Source organism: Citrus clementina, unplaced genomic scaffold (assembly GCF_000493195.1).
Source record: "Citrus clementina cultivar Clemenules unplaced genomic scaffold, Citrus_clementina_v1.0 scaffold_3, whole genome shotgun sequence".
In the NCBI taxonomy this organism is placed as follows: Eukaryota; Viridiplantae; Streptophyta; class Magnoliopsida; order Sapindales; family Rutaceae; genus Citrus; species Citrus x clementina.
Window position 1 is genome coordinate 42130299 of NW_006262339.1, and position 15874 is coordinate 42146172.

General features: G+C 36.5%; 4 protein-coding genes across 7 annotated transcripts; 3 read left to right on the forward strand and 1 right to left on the reverse strand.

The window, feature by feature from the left end:
* The first annotated feature begins 409 nt into the window (after window positions 1-409).
* Window positions 410-3271, forward strand: LOC18049186. 2 transcript variants are annotated; one of them, XM_006443497.2, is made up of 4 exons: window positions 416-572; window positions 665-778; window positions 2352-2456; window positions 2778-3271. In XM_006443497.2, exons 1-4 carry the CDS (start codon window positions 470-472, stop codon window positions 3035-3037), a joined length of 582 nt encoding a protein of 193 aa, XP_006443560.1. In that variant the 5' UTR covers window positions 416-469; the 3' UTR covers window positions 3038-3271. The 2 variants fall into 2 exon arrangements, with proteins under 2 accessions (XP_024045512.1, XP_006443560.1); XM_024189744.1 differs by lacking the exon at window positions 2352-2456 and having other exon boundaries at window positions 410-572.
* Window positions 3272-3689: 418 nt separating this feature from the next.
* Window positions 3690-6663, reverse strand: LOC18049187 (FHA domain-containing protein FHA2). Its single transcript, XM_006443498.2, has 3 exons — window positions 5888-6663; window positions 4916-5082; window positions 3690-4186 (listed from the first exon to the last, which is right to left on the reverse strand). Exons 1-3 carry the CDS (start codon window positions 6510-6512, stop codon window positions 3977-3979), a joined length of 1002 nt encoding a protein of 333 aa, XP_006443561.1. The 5' UTR covers window positions 6513-6663; the 3' UTR covers window positions 3690-3976.
* Window positions 6664-6707: 44 nt separating this feature from the next.
* Window positions 6708-9469, forward strand: LOC18046389 (dolichol-phosphate mannose synthase subunit 3). Of its 3 annotated transcripts, none has more exons than XM_024188341.1 (4): window positions 6708-6817; window positions 7658-7809; window positions 7971-8078; window positions 9073-9469. In XM_024188341.1, the coding sequence occupies exons 2-4, from the start codon at window positions 7708-7710 to the stop codon at window positions 9127-9129; spliced, it is 267 nt and encodes an 88-aa protein (XP_024044109.1). In that variant the 5' UTR covers window positions 6708-6817; window positions 7658-7707; the 3' UTR covers window positions 9130-9469. The 3 variants fall into 3 exon arrangements, with proteins under 3 accessions (XP_024044109.1, XP_006443562.1, XP_024044110.1); XM_006443499.2 differs by having other exon boundaries at window positions 7677-7809; XM_024188342.1 differs by having other exon boundaries at window positions 6708-6813; window positions 7677-7809.
* A 2344-nt stretch (window positions 9470-11813) lies between these two features.
* Window positions 11814-15653, forward strand: LOC18046390. Its single transcript, XM_006443501.2, has 2 exons — window positions 11814-12332; window positions 14086-15653. The coding sequence occupies exons 1-2, from the start codon at window positions 12076-12078 to the stop codon at window positions 15500-15502; spliced, it is 1674 nt and encodes a 557-aa protein (XP_006443564.1). The 5' UTR covers window positions 11814-12075; the 3' UTR covers window positions 15503-15653.
* The last annotated feature ends 221 nt before the right edge of the window (window positions 15654-15874 follow it).

Sequence of the window (15874 nt, forward strand, 5' to 3'; positions counted from 1 at the left end):
CTAACAGATATTTTACGTGCATAATAAAATAATTAATTAAGTGATTCTTGGAACATAATAATTAAATAAGAAATTAAAAATGGGCGGGATTACTTTTAACCTAAATATTTTTTACTTAGAATTTTAACGCAAATTCTCATCCATTGATCTTGTAAAATCAAATGATAAATATAAAATCATTAAATGTTACCATTTTTTCAAATTTAAATATCTGTTATTGCTACTGCCAAGATTAATAATAAATTATAATTTATGTTAAAATTTTAATTTTTTAAATTAGAAAAGTATGACTCTTTAAAATAATTGGGCCGTATTTAAGCCCAATAGAATTGGGTAGTACTGAACGCCAAGAATGATGGACCCACATAACATCCGGCCGACCCAGCACCGTTTGTTAGTTGTGTCGTGTGATTCAGAGTTCGGAGATTGAATTGACGCAAACATAAACAAAGGGAAGAGAGCATATCAAATGTCTCAAGGCGATTCAAAGAAACTTGAAGGGGAAGCCCCATCAGCATCATCATCATCTGACGGCTGGAAGGAGCGCATCATCGTTCCCACTATCCTTGCAGGTAGCACTTCATTGAAACGAAAGAAAAAATTTACTTTTAAAGTTTTGTTTGTTTTGAATGATATCCACCCTTATTGTTTTGTTACTGGGCAGGTCTTGTTGGTGGAGTATCTGGGTTGTTATCAAAGCACCGGAAAGTACACGGGCTTGCTAATATTTCAGCTACTTATGCCACTAACTTATCCATTGTCACTGCTTGCTATTGCGGTTTGTTCTTTTCTTTTATTTTGATTCTCAGATTCTTTAGTTGTAGTTGTTATCGTTGACTGATTTACTGAATTGCGATCTTTTGTTTCTCCATCAGTATAAGCATTTTGTTAAGAATGTTCTGATGTTCCATGAAATCGAGTTACCCCAGCAATCTTGTGAAATATGTTATAACTTTTGTAATAGTAGTGAGAGCATGCTTGGTTATATATGTGTTAGTACTTGGATCATAAGTTCATGACGACTTCTTGAGTTTGAAACTACAGTATCAATACTTAGTGAGACAAATCATATATAATCATTCGATTTTTGTATATCCTGTAGACTAAAGAGTATCCAAAGTACCTGATATATTTGTGTCTCCAGAGGGAAGTGTTTTTAAAATGCTGAAATGCAGATACACTTGAGAGGCATTGAGGAGGATCAGTAAAAAGTTAAGATTATCGAAGAACATGTTATAAGAAGGCTTGGGTGACACGGTTACTCATATGTCATCTGTTGTCATGATAACTCATATTGCTGACACAGATTTCTGGTCAAGTAGGAAATAAGTGCGTGTGAGACTATATAAATATAAACGACATATGAATTTTTGTGGTTCAACACTTGACCTACGTTCATGGGCGGAAAATAGAGCAATTACTATTTAGAAAAATGTACAATGAGACTGCTCTTTGATATGAGTGTTTTATTTTGTCCCCTTTGATAAACAGAGACCCTTTATTTATAGTGTTCTGCAGATAGCATGAAATTCAAATCAAACTCTTCTTGGTCAACCTTATTACTTAAGTTTTGGATGAAGTTGCAATTTTTATCTCTATCTTATTTATCTCCATCTCACTTTTAGATGGACTCGAACGACCTGCTTCTAGAATTTCCTGACCCACTCTAGTTTACTTCCCGTAGAGCCTATAAGCCTGCTTCCTAAGATGGGTTTTAGTATACCCCAGCTCAATGACTTGGTATGCAATCCATGATTTGTTATCCTAGTGCCATATACACTTTGCGGGAAATAGGCTGAAGAATCTTGGTGCTCCAATGCAAGGTTGTTTAGTGAATTCATCCTTTCTCACTGAAAAGATTTGCATGGTGTTGTATAACCAGCTTTGGAACTAAAGTTATGTGTTTGTTAGTGCACTGACAAGTTGGAGTCTTCGTACTGGGACCATACATATTTGAATTGGACACCACCTTGAACTCTAAAACTCTTCTTATGTGGGATTTCCTACTTACGCAGTTGCATTTGGGGTTTTTGTTGTCTGGTTATCTCCAATAAGGATCAGTTAAGGCCTTTCTGCTGAGGCCATTGATGTAGTCGTGCCAAAGGTGCTGCCAAAGGAAAATGCAGCACCTTTGGCTTCAAGTGGTTTCAGTTGAGAGTTAGAAAATTTAGTTACTGACAATGTTTTAACTTCATGTATGGAATCTCTTCAGATTTTTGGTTAGTCATGAAAATTTCTAATTGGTAATAAGTAGGGAATTGCTAACAAATGATCGCAAAATTTGGTTGGACGAGAATATTTCATTCACAGAGATTTGTTCAGATTAGAAATTTGTTTCTTTGATTGGACAGGGGCACGTGAATTTGTAAGAGTCAGTCGGAAAACTGAACCTGATGATCTAGTAAATTCTGCAATTGCGGGCTTCGGCAGTGGTGCTCTTCTTGGGCGTCTTCAGGGTAAAGTATTGTGATTCTCTCTCGTCTGTCTCTGCATGCATGTGTTTCTAGGCCAAAACTATTTTTGGAAGTGTAAGCTTGCTTAATCTCTACAAGAACCATACCAATCAGGCTAGTAAGGCATCTGCTTTGAGTAACTTTCTTTTGTACTGAGCATCATAAATTTGTCTAAGCCACATCAGGGTCATACCTAGAATTCAATCTGAAATTAGCACAGTAGAGGCAAAGATTTTTTGTTATCTTGTACCATTCCTCCTCCGAGATTGCCAACATTCCTTCAATCTTCAGTGGATGTAAGAATCTTTTTTCATTGGCTTTTAGGTGGTCAGCGTGGTGCACTGCGTTACTCAGTCATCTTTGCTGTTGTCGGAACAACCGTGGATTATGCTACTCTCAGACTAGCACCGATAATAAGGAACTTCAGAGAATCTCATAAAGATGGTGATTGGTTGAAGTTGCCAGAGTGGTCTCCTATTCAAGTACTTGATGAGGAGGCACTTGCTGAAAAAAAAGCTCGGGAGCAAAAACTGTATGCACAAACACAGCAGGCACTTGGTAAACTAAGAAAAGAAGAATCTTGATGTATGTGTTTCTTTTCATGTAGAGTCTTTTAGTAGAGTTTTCATATCTACCTAAACAATGTTTCTGGGCACTCCTTTTTTGTTCAAATGGCGTGACCTTTTAAGTTTGATGGGGACTTTGTTTTGGTTGCCCCTCTGTGGCTCTGCTGATATTTTGCACCAGGAGGATTCCATGAGAAATTGGAAGATAATCGAAAAAGAGATTGCAGGGTGATTGCTTGCCTCTTTGTTCAATTCCACAAAAAGGATATTTCATGATAAAAGATTACATAATGCTTTTATATTTGGTAATCACGTCCTAGGTGGTCATCAGTATTGCAATTGAAATACTAGTATTATTAGTACCATTATATAATATACTGGTGTTGGCAATTCATGGAGCCAATTTCTCTTTGCAAGAGGTTGTGCTTCTAGTAAGAAGCTACATTAATTAATGGATCAATTATAGCAACCCGTTTGCAAACTATCGAAAGCAAGTCATGATATTGGCATGTAATTATGTAAAGACTAGATTGACTGGTGAGATGAGGCAATGAAATCATTCTGTACAGGCAGATTATTATTATTCTTATTATTTTCTGCACCCAATGACCAGAAGAAGACTTTTGAATGACAACTGCAGTTCTTCCCAGACACAAAGGAGGAGAAAAGATAAAGAAAGTGGGAATTCCTTCTCGGGTTGCTACTTCCATTACTAATATACATCATTTACAAGGAAATCATGTCAAAAGAAAAGCATAAATGACAACAACATAACTCAGATCTTGTTTTCAACCAGCAGTCCAAAGATCACACGCTGGCATTGAATCACAATCCACACACTTATCATAATAAAGATCTACCCTTCTCAAAAATAAAATTAAAAAAAATGCCATGTTTCCACTTCATCACATCTCAGATGACTAGTTCAATGGAAGAACTCCTTGATGCTTTGTGATGTTATGAAAGCAGAGAGACCAGGGACACAAACTCCAGCGTTACCCGTCCCTTGGACCTTGTATTGATCACAAAGTGTTCTGGGTATTTTCTCAGTAACATTAGCAAGCCATACCATGGTTTTTCTTTGGATTCAGGACCAGGCCATTCGTCAGCTGTGAGATATCTCCTCACTCGACTGTGATGCCAGACATCACCATACTGCTCCACCAACTGCATAAGAGAAATAAAACTCCCGATGTTCAAACATCATAGAATAGTAGTACACCAAGAAAAGAGAGACAATTGTGTTTGTGTTGGGGGCAGGCAGGGGGGTTTGGAATAGAAAAAAGAAACGACCAGCAAAATCAAGCATTGGACAACTAGGAATTGTAGAACTAAAAACAAGATAGAGAATAGCATACATTTGATGCTATATAGTCAGTCCTACAAGGTGATAGATGCTTTTGAAATCAAAGCACACTACTACATTAGAAAGTACTCACTCAAGAAACTGAATGTTCGCTAAACGCATGAATGCAGAAGCCCACTGGCCCCAAACCTGTGATATATTTCCCCTTAAAATCATATGAAATCAGAGTTTAAAAGCCCGACTTTCAAACTGTTTACTAATAAAAAGTTTCAAAGGTAGGGCCAAAGCAATTACAATTGGCAACCCAGCTTCCAGCATTAACCATAGATAGTGGGGAAATAGATACTGGTAATGTGCACATCAGAAAGAAGTGGTGCTAGCATAATTTGTTGAAAGCGGCATCCAAGAAAACATCAGGTTTATAATACTAACAAATGTTTACAGGTTCCAGACATTCAGCAAACAAAAAAGATAATTCAACAACATAACATGCAGATAATGCAGAATGGTGCAATCAAGACCATTAACATCACCTACATATTGATTAACAGTTAATGGACCCAAACCAAAATAATGAAAAAAACTCTAACCTCAGTATATAGTTTCTCCATAGGCATCCATTCTCCAGGACCACAAAGATCTGAAAGCACAGTAGCTACAGATGATACCACATCCTTTTCTTCCAACTGCAGCAGTTGCTGATTGTCTGATTCACGATCAACCCTTGATCTTCCCTCTCCCTTCTTCTCTGCAGGAACTGGACATGATATGCCAAGGAGGAAGCATTTTATTAGACCCCACACATTACTTGAAAAATACATAGACGTACTGGAAAATGATAAAAATTGCAGATTAGTATTTCAAGCAAAAGCACCTTCTCCATAGCAAACTCATCAAACAAAATTAAGCCATTGCAAAAATTAGTAGGACAAAAGAATACTCAATGGAAAGAACGAAACTTCCTTGAATTCATGAAAAGAAATAAACTAGAACAATCATAATCCAAATTGACTAACTTCCAAATAACGCATACAAGATGAGGTTACCAAGAATGGAAGAGAACTTCTGAAACCCGATATGAAGGCCAGACAACAAACTCTACTCTTAGCTACTACAACTACTATGGCATTGTACTTTGTGGCATAAAATAACAAATAGGTAATATCAAGTAAAAATACTGCTAGTTTGGTTTGGGCATAGGTTTGGTTACGGTTCTGAAGAAGCTAATAGCATAAGAACTTAGTTTATAACAAAAACTGGAACTCTAAGCATAACGCTCAGAAAACAATTTACCAAGGACTTTTATGCATAAACACTGAGCACTTTCAATGATGCCAGATGCAGGTATGCCAAACAGCAATCACGAAATCAAGGTAGAATGCATGAATCTAGAACAAAAGTTTCAAAAAGTTGCAAACTTCATCAAACGCACAACTAATAATGATCCTAATGCAACAAATGGCACCATGGCACGCCATAACTCTAAAATTTTAAATCACACCACCAAGTAGAAACAACATAGAATTGAAAGATAAAAATTTCATTAAAAAAAAAATGCTAACTCAGTGCTCCGGTCAATCCAGACTTGCCACCAGAACCGCTACCGTAGCCCTCAAAGCCTCCTCCATCTCTCCTGAGCTTCTTCCCACTAAGCCCCTCTTCTTCCTCCTCATACTCCTCCTCATAATACTCTCTCCCTCTCCCTTTCTTCCCCGCCCCCGATGCAACAGACACCGGGCCCACCATCCTCCCCGTCTCGGCCCCACCATAACCGTAATGCGGAACCACTGCCGACGACCCGACGTAATGCCTCGGCCCTACTGAGCCCCCCAAAATACTCCTCACAGGCAGCAGAAAATAAAACTCTTTGTCCCCAATTTGCAACAAATCTTGCGAATCTAATTTGACCGGAGGGTTTCCCGGCAGGTGGAGGACACCTTCGACGAAGCACCCGTTTTTGCCAAGCACTTCGAGGGCGAAACGGCGGCGAGTGAAGTCGTAGAAGATGCGGGCGTGGTGGCGGGAAATGTTCATGCCGCCGCCCAGGCTTGATAGGTCAACGTCCACGGTTGATTTTTTCGAGTTTCGTCCCAGGATTATGGAGTACGTTTGCATGTAGTACTCGAAATCCTCGCCTTGCAGCTTTGCGAAGCCCGCTTCGACGTCGTTTCCGCTGATTGTGCCCATTCTAGAGAGAGAATTGGGATTCAGTGTCGCCAAGAGAGAGAAACTGTGACGGGAGGTAAAATCGGAGAGTGTTTTTTTTCGTTTCCGGGAGTAACAGGTGCGTTTGGATGCAGGATTAATCTTGTATCCGCAGGGAATTGAAGATCTGACAATTTTGCCCACACAATCCGCTGTTCAAATCGAGGATATTTATGTCATTTCGTGTTCCTAACAAAGTTAAATTAGTCATTTTATTAGTAGTTTGACTAGTTTCTATTGATTTTTTATTTTGGAGCTCCGTCCCACCGGCGATATATACGAAGTCAGTGAGTACTGCTTAAACCCTAAATCTTTTTATTATTATCATTAATAGACGTGAAAGATGAATGAAAATGTGATCTGATTTATGAAATTTGAAGTTTTTTTGTTATTTATTGTAATTGAATGAGTAATTTCGACTGCCAGATGATGCGTGGGACATTGCGCAAGGGCTTTGAGTCCTGTAACTCTATAAAATCAAACCAACGGGTCTGTGAAAAAAATTTTAAGTTTACAATCCCTTCTGATGGCAGAGTCTATATGATTTTATATTATGCACTATTTGTCATATTATCTGTTTTTCTCCATTTCACATTGTTTTGACAGCAGCTTTAGATCGATTTGATGTTAAATTGCATTTAAACTGCCAGATGATGATTGAGATATTGCGCAAGGGCTTTGAATTTCATTCCTAATGACTTAATGAAATATTAATGATCTATCTCTTCTGATGGCAGATTATCATTTAGAGTGGCATACTGAAATTCGGTGTTGATGTATTCTTCATCAATCAACTTTTAAGATGTTTGATATTCTCTAAGTTTTTATTTTGGGGATATAATCACAGTTACTGGCTTGTTCTTCAGAAAGTCTATCTCATTCTATATGCTTTTATCCGCATAACGATGAGGGTTGTGTAATCAAATGTTTCTTTTTTGAATGGTATAAATGCGGTGCATTGGTGCACATTCACATTTGTGGTTGGATGCATTTGGGTTACTGTTGGTGCTTGAGTCTTTGATACTTTCCCTGCTTTTATACCACTTTTCCAATATCAGGTGCAAGTATTAGCTGGTAATGTTACAGTTTTACCATCAGGTCTCACTAATGAAAATCCTAAATGTTAGTTATTTGAAACATAATCAGGATTCTGGAGGTGTTTTTCATTTGAAATTCGATGAAGCATGTTGTAAAGATCTTGACTCTCTTGGTGGCCATAACTGCACTCTGGTTTGGTCTCTTGCAGACATCTGTCATCCCACGTAGCCATACGTGGTTGGTGAGTAGTTTACATTTCTTAAGTTCTTGTTTTGTTTGTATGTATGCATTTGCGTATCAGCATATAAAAATATGCATAACATAAATTTGTGCTTGTGCATGTAATTTTTTTTTTTTTAATTTGATTTGAGCCACCTTACCCTTTTGTTTCTTTTTTGCCAGCTGCCTATCTATTTTATTGTGTCTCTGGGATGCTATGGTTTATTGATGGTTGGAATTGGTCTGATGTATTTTCCAACATGTCCACAAGAAGCACTATTGTTGCAGCAGGTACTTTACTTTGCATGTTCTTGTCATGCTGGGATGAGGCTACTCATGTCAAATGTCTTTTACGAGTGGATGCCGAGCTTTTGCTTGATCATAAAGTTGTTTAACTTTCAAAACAAAATTTGTTCAATGGGTGAAGGGAGTCCAAAGCACTTTTCTTTTGGCTACATAGTCATAATGTTGATTTATTTATTTATTTTTGAATTGGTGTGTGTGATTAAATATGCAATGGGATTGAACCTTTGACTCTGCTAATGTTACTACTTTTATGAAACAGCGATCAGTATTGTTAAATAGGCCATAGGCATTCTGAAATTCATTGGTTACTTAAATTTCTCAACTATTAGAATGAGGCTCAAGTTTAGATTCTCTTATATAAATAATAATTGATTATTTCTGAATAAGAAAATGGTGGATGTAAAAGTTTGTTAGAGATTTAGAGTTTACTTGTGACAAATGTTACATGCAGTGAACACTAATGGGTGGATTCAATGACATTGGCCTTGGTTTCCAACCAAAAGATTGGATATTCAAATCCTTGAGGTTGACCTACTTTTGATATTATATCTGATATTTTTTTGTAGGATCTGAAGCATTCCCAGTTCCAAACCCAGTGCAGGCATTGGGAAGGGAATTTTGGATGAAAAAAAAATGTTAAATGCAGTAAATTGTGGACTCTTTCATTAGAAAGAGTATTTTAAGTGATTTTAACCATATTGATAGAAAGGCTAGTGAATTTGGAGAAGGTCTGGTATTCTTTTATCCCATTTCAATAAATAAAGCAACCAGACTTTAGTTTTGTTTTTACAATAATTTCAAAGCCTATAGATCTAGATCTAGCAATAGTTGATATTATTAATTTGGCTTTTAGAGATTTGCTTGTGTTCTCCAAAACCTTTAGTCGGAAGTTAATGCAGTCTTCCGAGTTTTATAATACCTATGATCAAGATTTGATTTATTCATGTGCTTAATGAATTTGTAAAATTTTGTTTTTTAGGACATAAAAGAGGCAAAGGAGTACCTGGAGCGAAAAGGGATTGATGTTTCTGAGTAATGGACTACACATGGTTCTCAGTTTTTGAGTGACAGGACTCTTGCTGGGTGTGAAATCTCATGAACTTTGCTTGATCAGCCGGTTGGATGGTGCTCTGGATTCACAATTTTCAATGTAGGTGTTTCCACTTGAAACAACTTTTTAAGCAATTAATCTTTGGGGATCTCTGTTTTTCTTCTTATGTTGACATGAATTCATAGCCATTGCCAAGGTGGATATTGGAAAAAAAATGGTATATGTATTCAGGGACTAAAGGAGCAAACATAAAGAAAATTTCCCATTTATTGCTTTTGCAGTGTCCATGCAGATTGCTATTGCATTTACATTTGTTTTTTTTTTTTTTGGGGGGGGCGGGGGGGTTACTAATTAGTGATGAACTTGTACTGTGGTGACCGACTGTTGAGATGGTTACTGACTTTTTTGGTTGAAATTGAGTGGCTTTTATTTATATTTCAAACACCATTTCAATTTTCGTGAGTGTTAAGAGACTGGATGTACCATAAGCAGCATATTAGTCAATATGTGAAAAGTTGGTTGATGATCAAAGTGTTAAAATTTTTCTCGTCAGCTCAGGCCGATTGTTGTCAGTGTTTTCATTGTTTATCTGCAAATTTGTGGAATTAGGATGTCCCTTAAAGTTGGATCATGGGTTAAGTGAAATATGTCATTTTTATTCCGATCTAAATGTCACTATCAATCAATTCTTTAGAGTCTCAACATTATTTGGCCGCATACATGTGACCCTCTGTGGTAATTTATCACCATCAGTTTGCATCATGTATGTTACATGACAGGGAATCAGTGTCATCGACTCATCGTAATAAGGATAAATTTAAAGGAATGCTTGCGGAACTTATTTAATAAAACTGTATGAAATTTTATTTTTATAAAATTCTGTCAACCTAACATTTGCATGCAATTATTGTATCACATGATTTTGTCCTCTGAATATTTATTTACTTATGTATGCGTTAAAAAGAAGAAAAGAAAATCCCACCTTTTTGCATTTTCTTGCTACGATGAAAGATCTTGAACCAAGTAAAGTCATTGCTGACACCTGCAATTAGCGCATATACACACACACACATAATCTCATTGCCAAACAATGAAATGCTTCTACATTTGCAAATAATTTTCATTTTTCTTCAAAAAAAAAAAAGAGAGAGAGAAAGAAAGAAAAAGTGGGTTTTATAAATCGTTTTTGGATTCCTTGAAGGAAATTTATTTTGAATATTTTAAAGCGCAATTTATCTATAAAAAAGAAAAAAAAAGCTATCATTATTTAAATTTCTATCCACACTACGTCTCCAGGGTCAAATGATGATTTTTTTTTTTTAAATGATTAAGCATCATGTTACTGTATTACACATAGATATATATAATTACTATGACAGCAGGTCATTATATTAATATTTACAATCAGATATATGTATGTGATTTATATTATTACATTTTTATTCTATGAAGTACATGTCCATCCAAATACTCCTTACGGAGGAGGGATGTCTCTATTTCACTCGTATTTCGTAAGGGAGAAATACGTTATAAGAAGTCTCTACACAATTATCTTTAATTAAGGGAGCTTGAATCCGTGAGGATTCGAACCATTGCCCTTATAATCATGCTTAACTTTGAGGACAATAATTCACCACTTGGCTACAAGCTCAAATGGCAGGTCCAATGACGATTTGGATAGTCTATTTCAAATCAAAATCAAATGGCCCAAAGCAGCGATTGAAAAATTCTGCTGAACTTCTTTTGAAGTGACAAGAGCATAGTGCAATTGGTCCCATTTGGTTGATGATGCATTTATTTATAGAGATATGATTTAATCATCATGATTCTTTAATCAAATGTAACTTCTTCATTGATGCTCGATGTTTCTGTACCAGTAAAGCACGCAATTATAAATCACACACTTTAATTTGAAGTTAGAAGATCATATGGTAATCAATTATTCCAACTAATTTTGCATATGATTATATGACTATTCACGGTTCTTCAACCCGTTCCGCTATTATGGCTTTTAAAAGAATTTCAAAAGTTGTTTTCACCTTCATTTATATTTACTTTAAAACTCCTATGTCAATTTCACTTTTACGTTTATTATAATCAATAAACAATTAAAAAAATTAACAAATAGACTTTATCCTATGATAAAATAATGGATAAATCTATGGTACCACAGTTGTATGGTACTACAGCTGGATCCAATCATTGGATCTAGCCCACAGTTGTCACCAGAGCTAAATTCAATAGTTGGATTCAGCTGTGGTACCATACAACTGTGGCACCATAGATGGACCCCAAAAATAATTACCATCTTCATAATATTTTAAGAATTGTTTGATATTAGCTTATAAATTTCTAAATAATTTTTTTTGTTTTACCAAAAATTTAATTTTTAATAAGAAAAATGATTCATTGAAAAAGTATGTCAAAGAAGGTAACAATATAATATTGTTATGAATGATTTGCAGTAAAAATTGGCGTTGCATTTTTCTATTTTTGGATAGGGTAACACGCCAGGCATCTCTTTCTTACACAATAGTAATGCGAAGAAGAAGACACAGACAAGTAAATTAAAAATAAAAATAAAAATAAAAAGGAAAAAGAGAGAGAGAGAGAACATTTCTTTTTCTTTTTCGAAAAAGAAATTCTTATTTTTAAATATTAATTGAAGCCCATTGCCATTAATAATATTTCCAGCTCAAAAACGCACACCCCTTTACTCATTTCACGACCATCTCGTCGCTCTTGTCCGAAGTCTGAACTCACAGTCTCTGTCTCTCTCTTCTCTCTTTCTCACACACACACACACACACACAAACTGAAATGCCGCGCTCAGATCCATCTCTATAACCATAAAAACAAAACTTAACAGGAATTCTTTTCAACACTCGACAAGAAGAAGAACACGCAAAAAGCTTTGTTTTTTTTTAAAAAATGGGAGTGTTGAGAGAGTCGTGGTGTTTCTGCAAGGGGGTCTCCAAAACTGAGAGAATGAAAGCCGCCATTTTCTCCGGCAAGGGTCTGGCGATGGCCAGAATCTCCGTTGCCGTAAGTGCGGTTTCCGGTACCGGTTTCTTGATCCACCGGAATCTTCTTTTGACCACTCATGTGAATCTTCCGTCTGTTGCTGCTGCGGAGACTGCCGAGATCCGCCTCCAAAACGGCGTCGCTGCAGCTCTCGTTCCTCACAGGTTTTCAATTCTTTCCTTTTTTATTTATTTTTATTTTTCTTTTAAGATGTGTTTATTTTTGTATGTTTGTTGGAATAATTTATCTTTTTCGGTTTTAGTGGAAAAATGAAAAAACTTGTGGGGCCGTAGTGAATGAAAATTAGGTGAGAGTTGTTTTTAGTTGAAATTGTGCTGCCTTAATAAATTTATTATTTGCCAATATGTATAAAATTTAAAGCACCCTTTTCAATTTCTCAGGTCTTTCTTTTTTAAGGCAATCTTGGTTCTGATTTACCATGCTTATAAACATAATCTTGATACTTTGTGGCATTTTGTGGTTTTTTGGCACTAGAGTATCAGTGATACGCATGATAAATATGAATGTGAATACATACAGATACCACACTTACTGAGAAGTTTGTGATCCAAGAGGATAAATTCAACCATTTGTGGATGGGTAATTATTGCATGAAAGAATCAATAGTTCATGATATTTTTGTATGAATTTGCTTTCTCAGTTGAATTGATGTTAAGTGGTGCAAAGTATGGTGTAGAAATTGCCGACGGACTTGATTGCTAAGGTATGGACAAGGGACAAGTCAAATTTAGATGATCTGCTGCCCCCTTGATGGAAAGTTTAACATAAATGACCCAGAGCTGCATCCTAGAGAGTCAATATGTGTGCGTTATCTGTCACAATGTTTCACTTTATCGGAGTTGCAGCTGTCATTTAACTGCTATGTTATACTTGTAGAACACTGGTAATTAGTGCCTGTTTAGTAGGGTTTATTTAATAGTCATAAGTACTTATTTAATCCCATAAGCTCTAATCAAAATATTTTGTAATTGTTTGGTTGTGTTTTTGGTAGAGCTTTTGAAGATTAAATAAGTTATTTTGCTACTATTTAAAGCCCAAATTTTGGATTTTTGGGAGTAGAGGTTGGAAAGCACCTTTCTAAATGTTAAAAATATTTAAAATATCATTTACTTATCTGAAAATTTTATTTTATTCTTTTATAACACAACTTTGAAAAACTTACCTCTTAAAATAATTTTACACTTTTTAATCAAAGTTGTCATTGACAACCAAATAACTAAATTGTTCAGATAAAAGCTCTATTTGTAAAAGATTCTATCACAAACGCTCTACTTAAATAAGCTCTATTTGTAAAGCTATATCAAACAGAGCCTTAGTCTTGTAAGTTTAATATAGTCACTTTAAATCTAATAGAAGTTTGGGAGGTCTCAATTATCTGTATTATGAAGTTATGCCTCTGCTGCAGTTCTGCTAAGAAGAATATAGCTCTCATAAAAGAAAATTGTCCTCTTAGTTGCTATTATTACATTTGCTTGTACTTGAAAATGGAAACAACTCTTAAATATTCGATGGTGAGTCCTAGTAGATATTCTAAGTTGACAAGAGAATTCAGATGCTTTTGAGTTCAATTTATTTTCTTGATCAGTTTGCAGGGTTGATGTTCCAAGGTTTTTGCCTCTATGGCCAATTTATTCTGCCTCTCCATTGGGTTTACTTCTTGTTTTTATATCATTGTTCTAAATTGTATTAAATTCCCATCTTATAGCCGCTTGCTGCACAACCCCTGACTAGAATGATGTCTTTGGCTTCATTGAATTTAATTATTTATTCACAGTGGTATGCTGGATAAATTAAAGGGAATGAGATAGTGATAAGTGCAATGCTTCATATGTTTTATTGTTTCTCCGATATTGTGTACCACTGAATGGAATTAGTTTGTCTTTCATCTGGTTTCAGGTTCTTTATCACCAGCTCTGTCCTAGATCTTACAATAGTTGGTTTGGATTCTGCTGATGGCGACTCAAATGCCCCTGGTCAGCAGCCTCATCACTTGAAGACATGTTCTAAACCAAACCTGGATCTGGGAAGCATTGTTTACCTGCTAGGCTACATGGAGGAAAAAGAATTAATGGTTGGTGAAGGAAAGGTGGCAATAGCTACAGACAATCTCATAAAACTATCTACTGATGGAATAATATGGAGTCCTGGATCTGCTGGATTTGATGTTCAAGGAAATCTGGCATTCATGATTTGTGATCCTATGAAACTGGCAACATCGCCTAATACAAAGTCCTCTTCAACTTCATCGTCTTCCTCATCATCATGGAAGAAGGACTCTTCTATGCAGTTTGGTATTCCGATACCCATAATCTGTGATTGGTTGAATCAGCACTGGGAAGGCAACCTTGATGAACTAACAAAACCCAAGCTACCAATTATTAGATTGATGTCCACAGGCCAGAAGAGTGAACATTCTTGTGCTTCATTCACAATGAGACAGGTATTTAAGTCAACAGATGACGGTAATGAAAGAACACCGTCTTCATCAAATATATTCTCAAAAGCCAGGGATCAAACTGGACCAGGCTGTTCTGCTGGGGTAAGTATTCGTGAAGAAGAAACCCTAAGCATGGATCCACATGCTACCCATGTGCAGGGAATCCCAACTCCAGAAATATATGAATCACCAAAGCTGACTTCAGTACCGATTCAGAAGAAAGCGAGCAGCCAAATCCAGCTTTTAGATATTAACTTCCCTCCGAGGGTTGCCAAACCTATGGTTTCATTAAAGCCACTCAAACGATTGTCGCTTAACTCGGATGATAATTGTGACAATGAACCTCATCCAGATAGTCCACCAAGAGAAGAGGACACAATCAAAGATAGGGGACTGATCAGTCCCAATGCAGAAGCTGAAAATGCTGATATTGCCTCAACAGGTTCTGTGAATGGTGTCCAAAGCGAGGTCCAGTCAAGTTCATCTCCAGTAGAAGTTTTGGGAATGTACAATGGCTATAGCAGTGAAGGGGAGACAACAATGTACTCAGCAGAAACTGCTGAGAGCCGAAACTATACAATTCCTAGAGAAGGAAAGTTTCAGCAAGTGGGAAGAAGCCAAAGTTGCGTGGGTTACAATAGATGGGGTGATGTTCAAAGGAACAGTATGCCTCGCCAGACATTGACAGAAAAGCAGAGCAGCTTAATCCATGGGAAGAAGATGTACTCACAAGGGGCAACTTCTCAAAGGAGTAATGATCACTACTTCAGCCCCACAGTTTCCTCAATCATGAAGAAGCGGAACAACTCAGAGCAGCCAAGACCTAGTAAACCACGACCAAGTGCTGTTCATTCATCTCCGAGATGGATGTTTTGATTGAAGAGCGTAATCCCAACAAGATCTAAATAGTTTTTTTTTTTCTCTCCCACTTACAGTCGCATGCGTAGTTTATGCCTGAATTCATACATAGTGTAATTAATTTGTTGTAATTTTGTGTAGACCGATTCAAGATGAATAAGAAAATTCGCCCGGGAGATTGTAGTTCCATATTGTCATGTAATTTTGGTGGGTATAATAGGTTCGCCATTGTTGGACTTTGGCATCACATAATGTTGGAATTAGGGTGCATCATAGCTCTTAGAGTCCGTTTGGAATCACCGGTGGTCAATTTTAAAGGTTAAACATCAAATGATATGAGAAGAAAACACTTACAGGTTGTGTTATCTAACTTGAGAAACATTTTAAGCA

Coding starts and splice junctions, on each gene's coding strand:
- LOC18046390 (XM_006443501.2), top strand. CDS start 12,076: ATGGGAGTGTTGAGAGAGTCGTGGTGTTTCTGCAAGGGGGTCTCCAAA. Junction 12,333..14,085: donor GCAGCTCTCGTTCCTCACAG/GTTTTCAATTCT, acceptor ATCTGGTTTCAG/GTTCTTTATCACCAGCTCTG.
- LOC18046389 (XM_024188341.1), top strand. CDS start 7,708: ATGAAGCATGTTGTAAAGATCTTGACTCTCTTGGTGGCCATAACTGCA. Junction 7,810..7,970: donor CACGTAGCCATACGTGGTTG/GTGAGTAGTTTA, acceptor CTTTTTTGCCAG/CTGCCTATCTATTTTATTGT. Junction 8,079..9,072: donor AAGCACTATTGTTGCAGCAG/GTACTTTACTTT, acceptor TTTGTTTTTTAG/GACATAAAAGAGGCAAAGGA.
- LOC18049187 (XM_006443498.2), bottom strand. CDS start 6,512: ATGGGCACAATCAGCGGAAACGACGTCGAAGCGGGCTTCGCAAAGCTG. Junction 5,083..5,887: donor TGGATTGACCGGAGCACTGA/GTTAGCATTTTT, acceptor TATCATGTCCAG/TTCCTGCAGAGAAGAAGGGA. Junction 4,187..4,915: donor TGGAGAAACTATATACTGAG/GTTAGAGTTTTT, acceptor TCTCTTATGCAG/TTGGTGGAGCAGTATGGTGA.
- LOC18049186 (XM_006443497.2), top strand. CDS start 470: ATGTCTCAAGGCGATTCAAAGAAACTTGAAGGGGAAGCCCCATCAGCA. Junction 573..664: donor CGTTCCCACTATCCTTGCAG/GTAGCACTTCAT, acceptor GTTACTGGGCAG/GTCTTGTTGGTGGAGTATCT. Junction 2,457..2,777: donor TCTTCTTGGGCGTCTTCAGG/GTAAAGTATTGT, acceptor ATTGGCTTTTAG/GTGGTCAGCGTGGTGCACTG.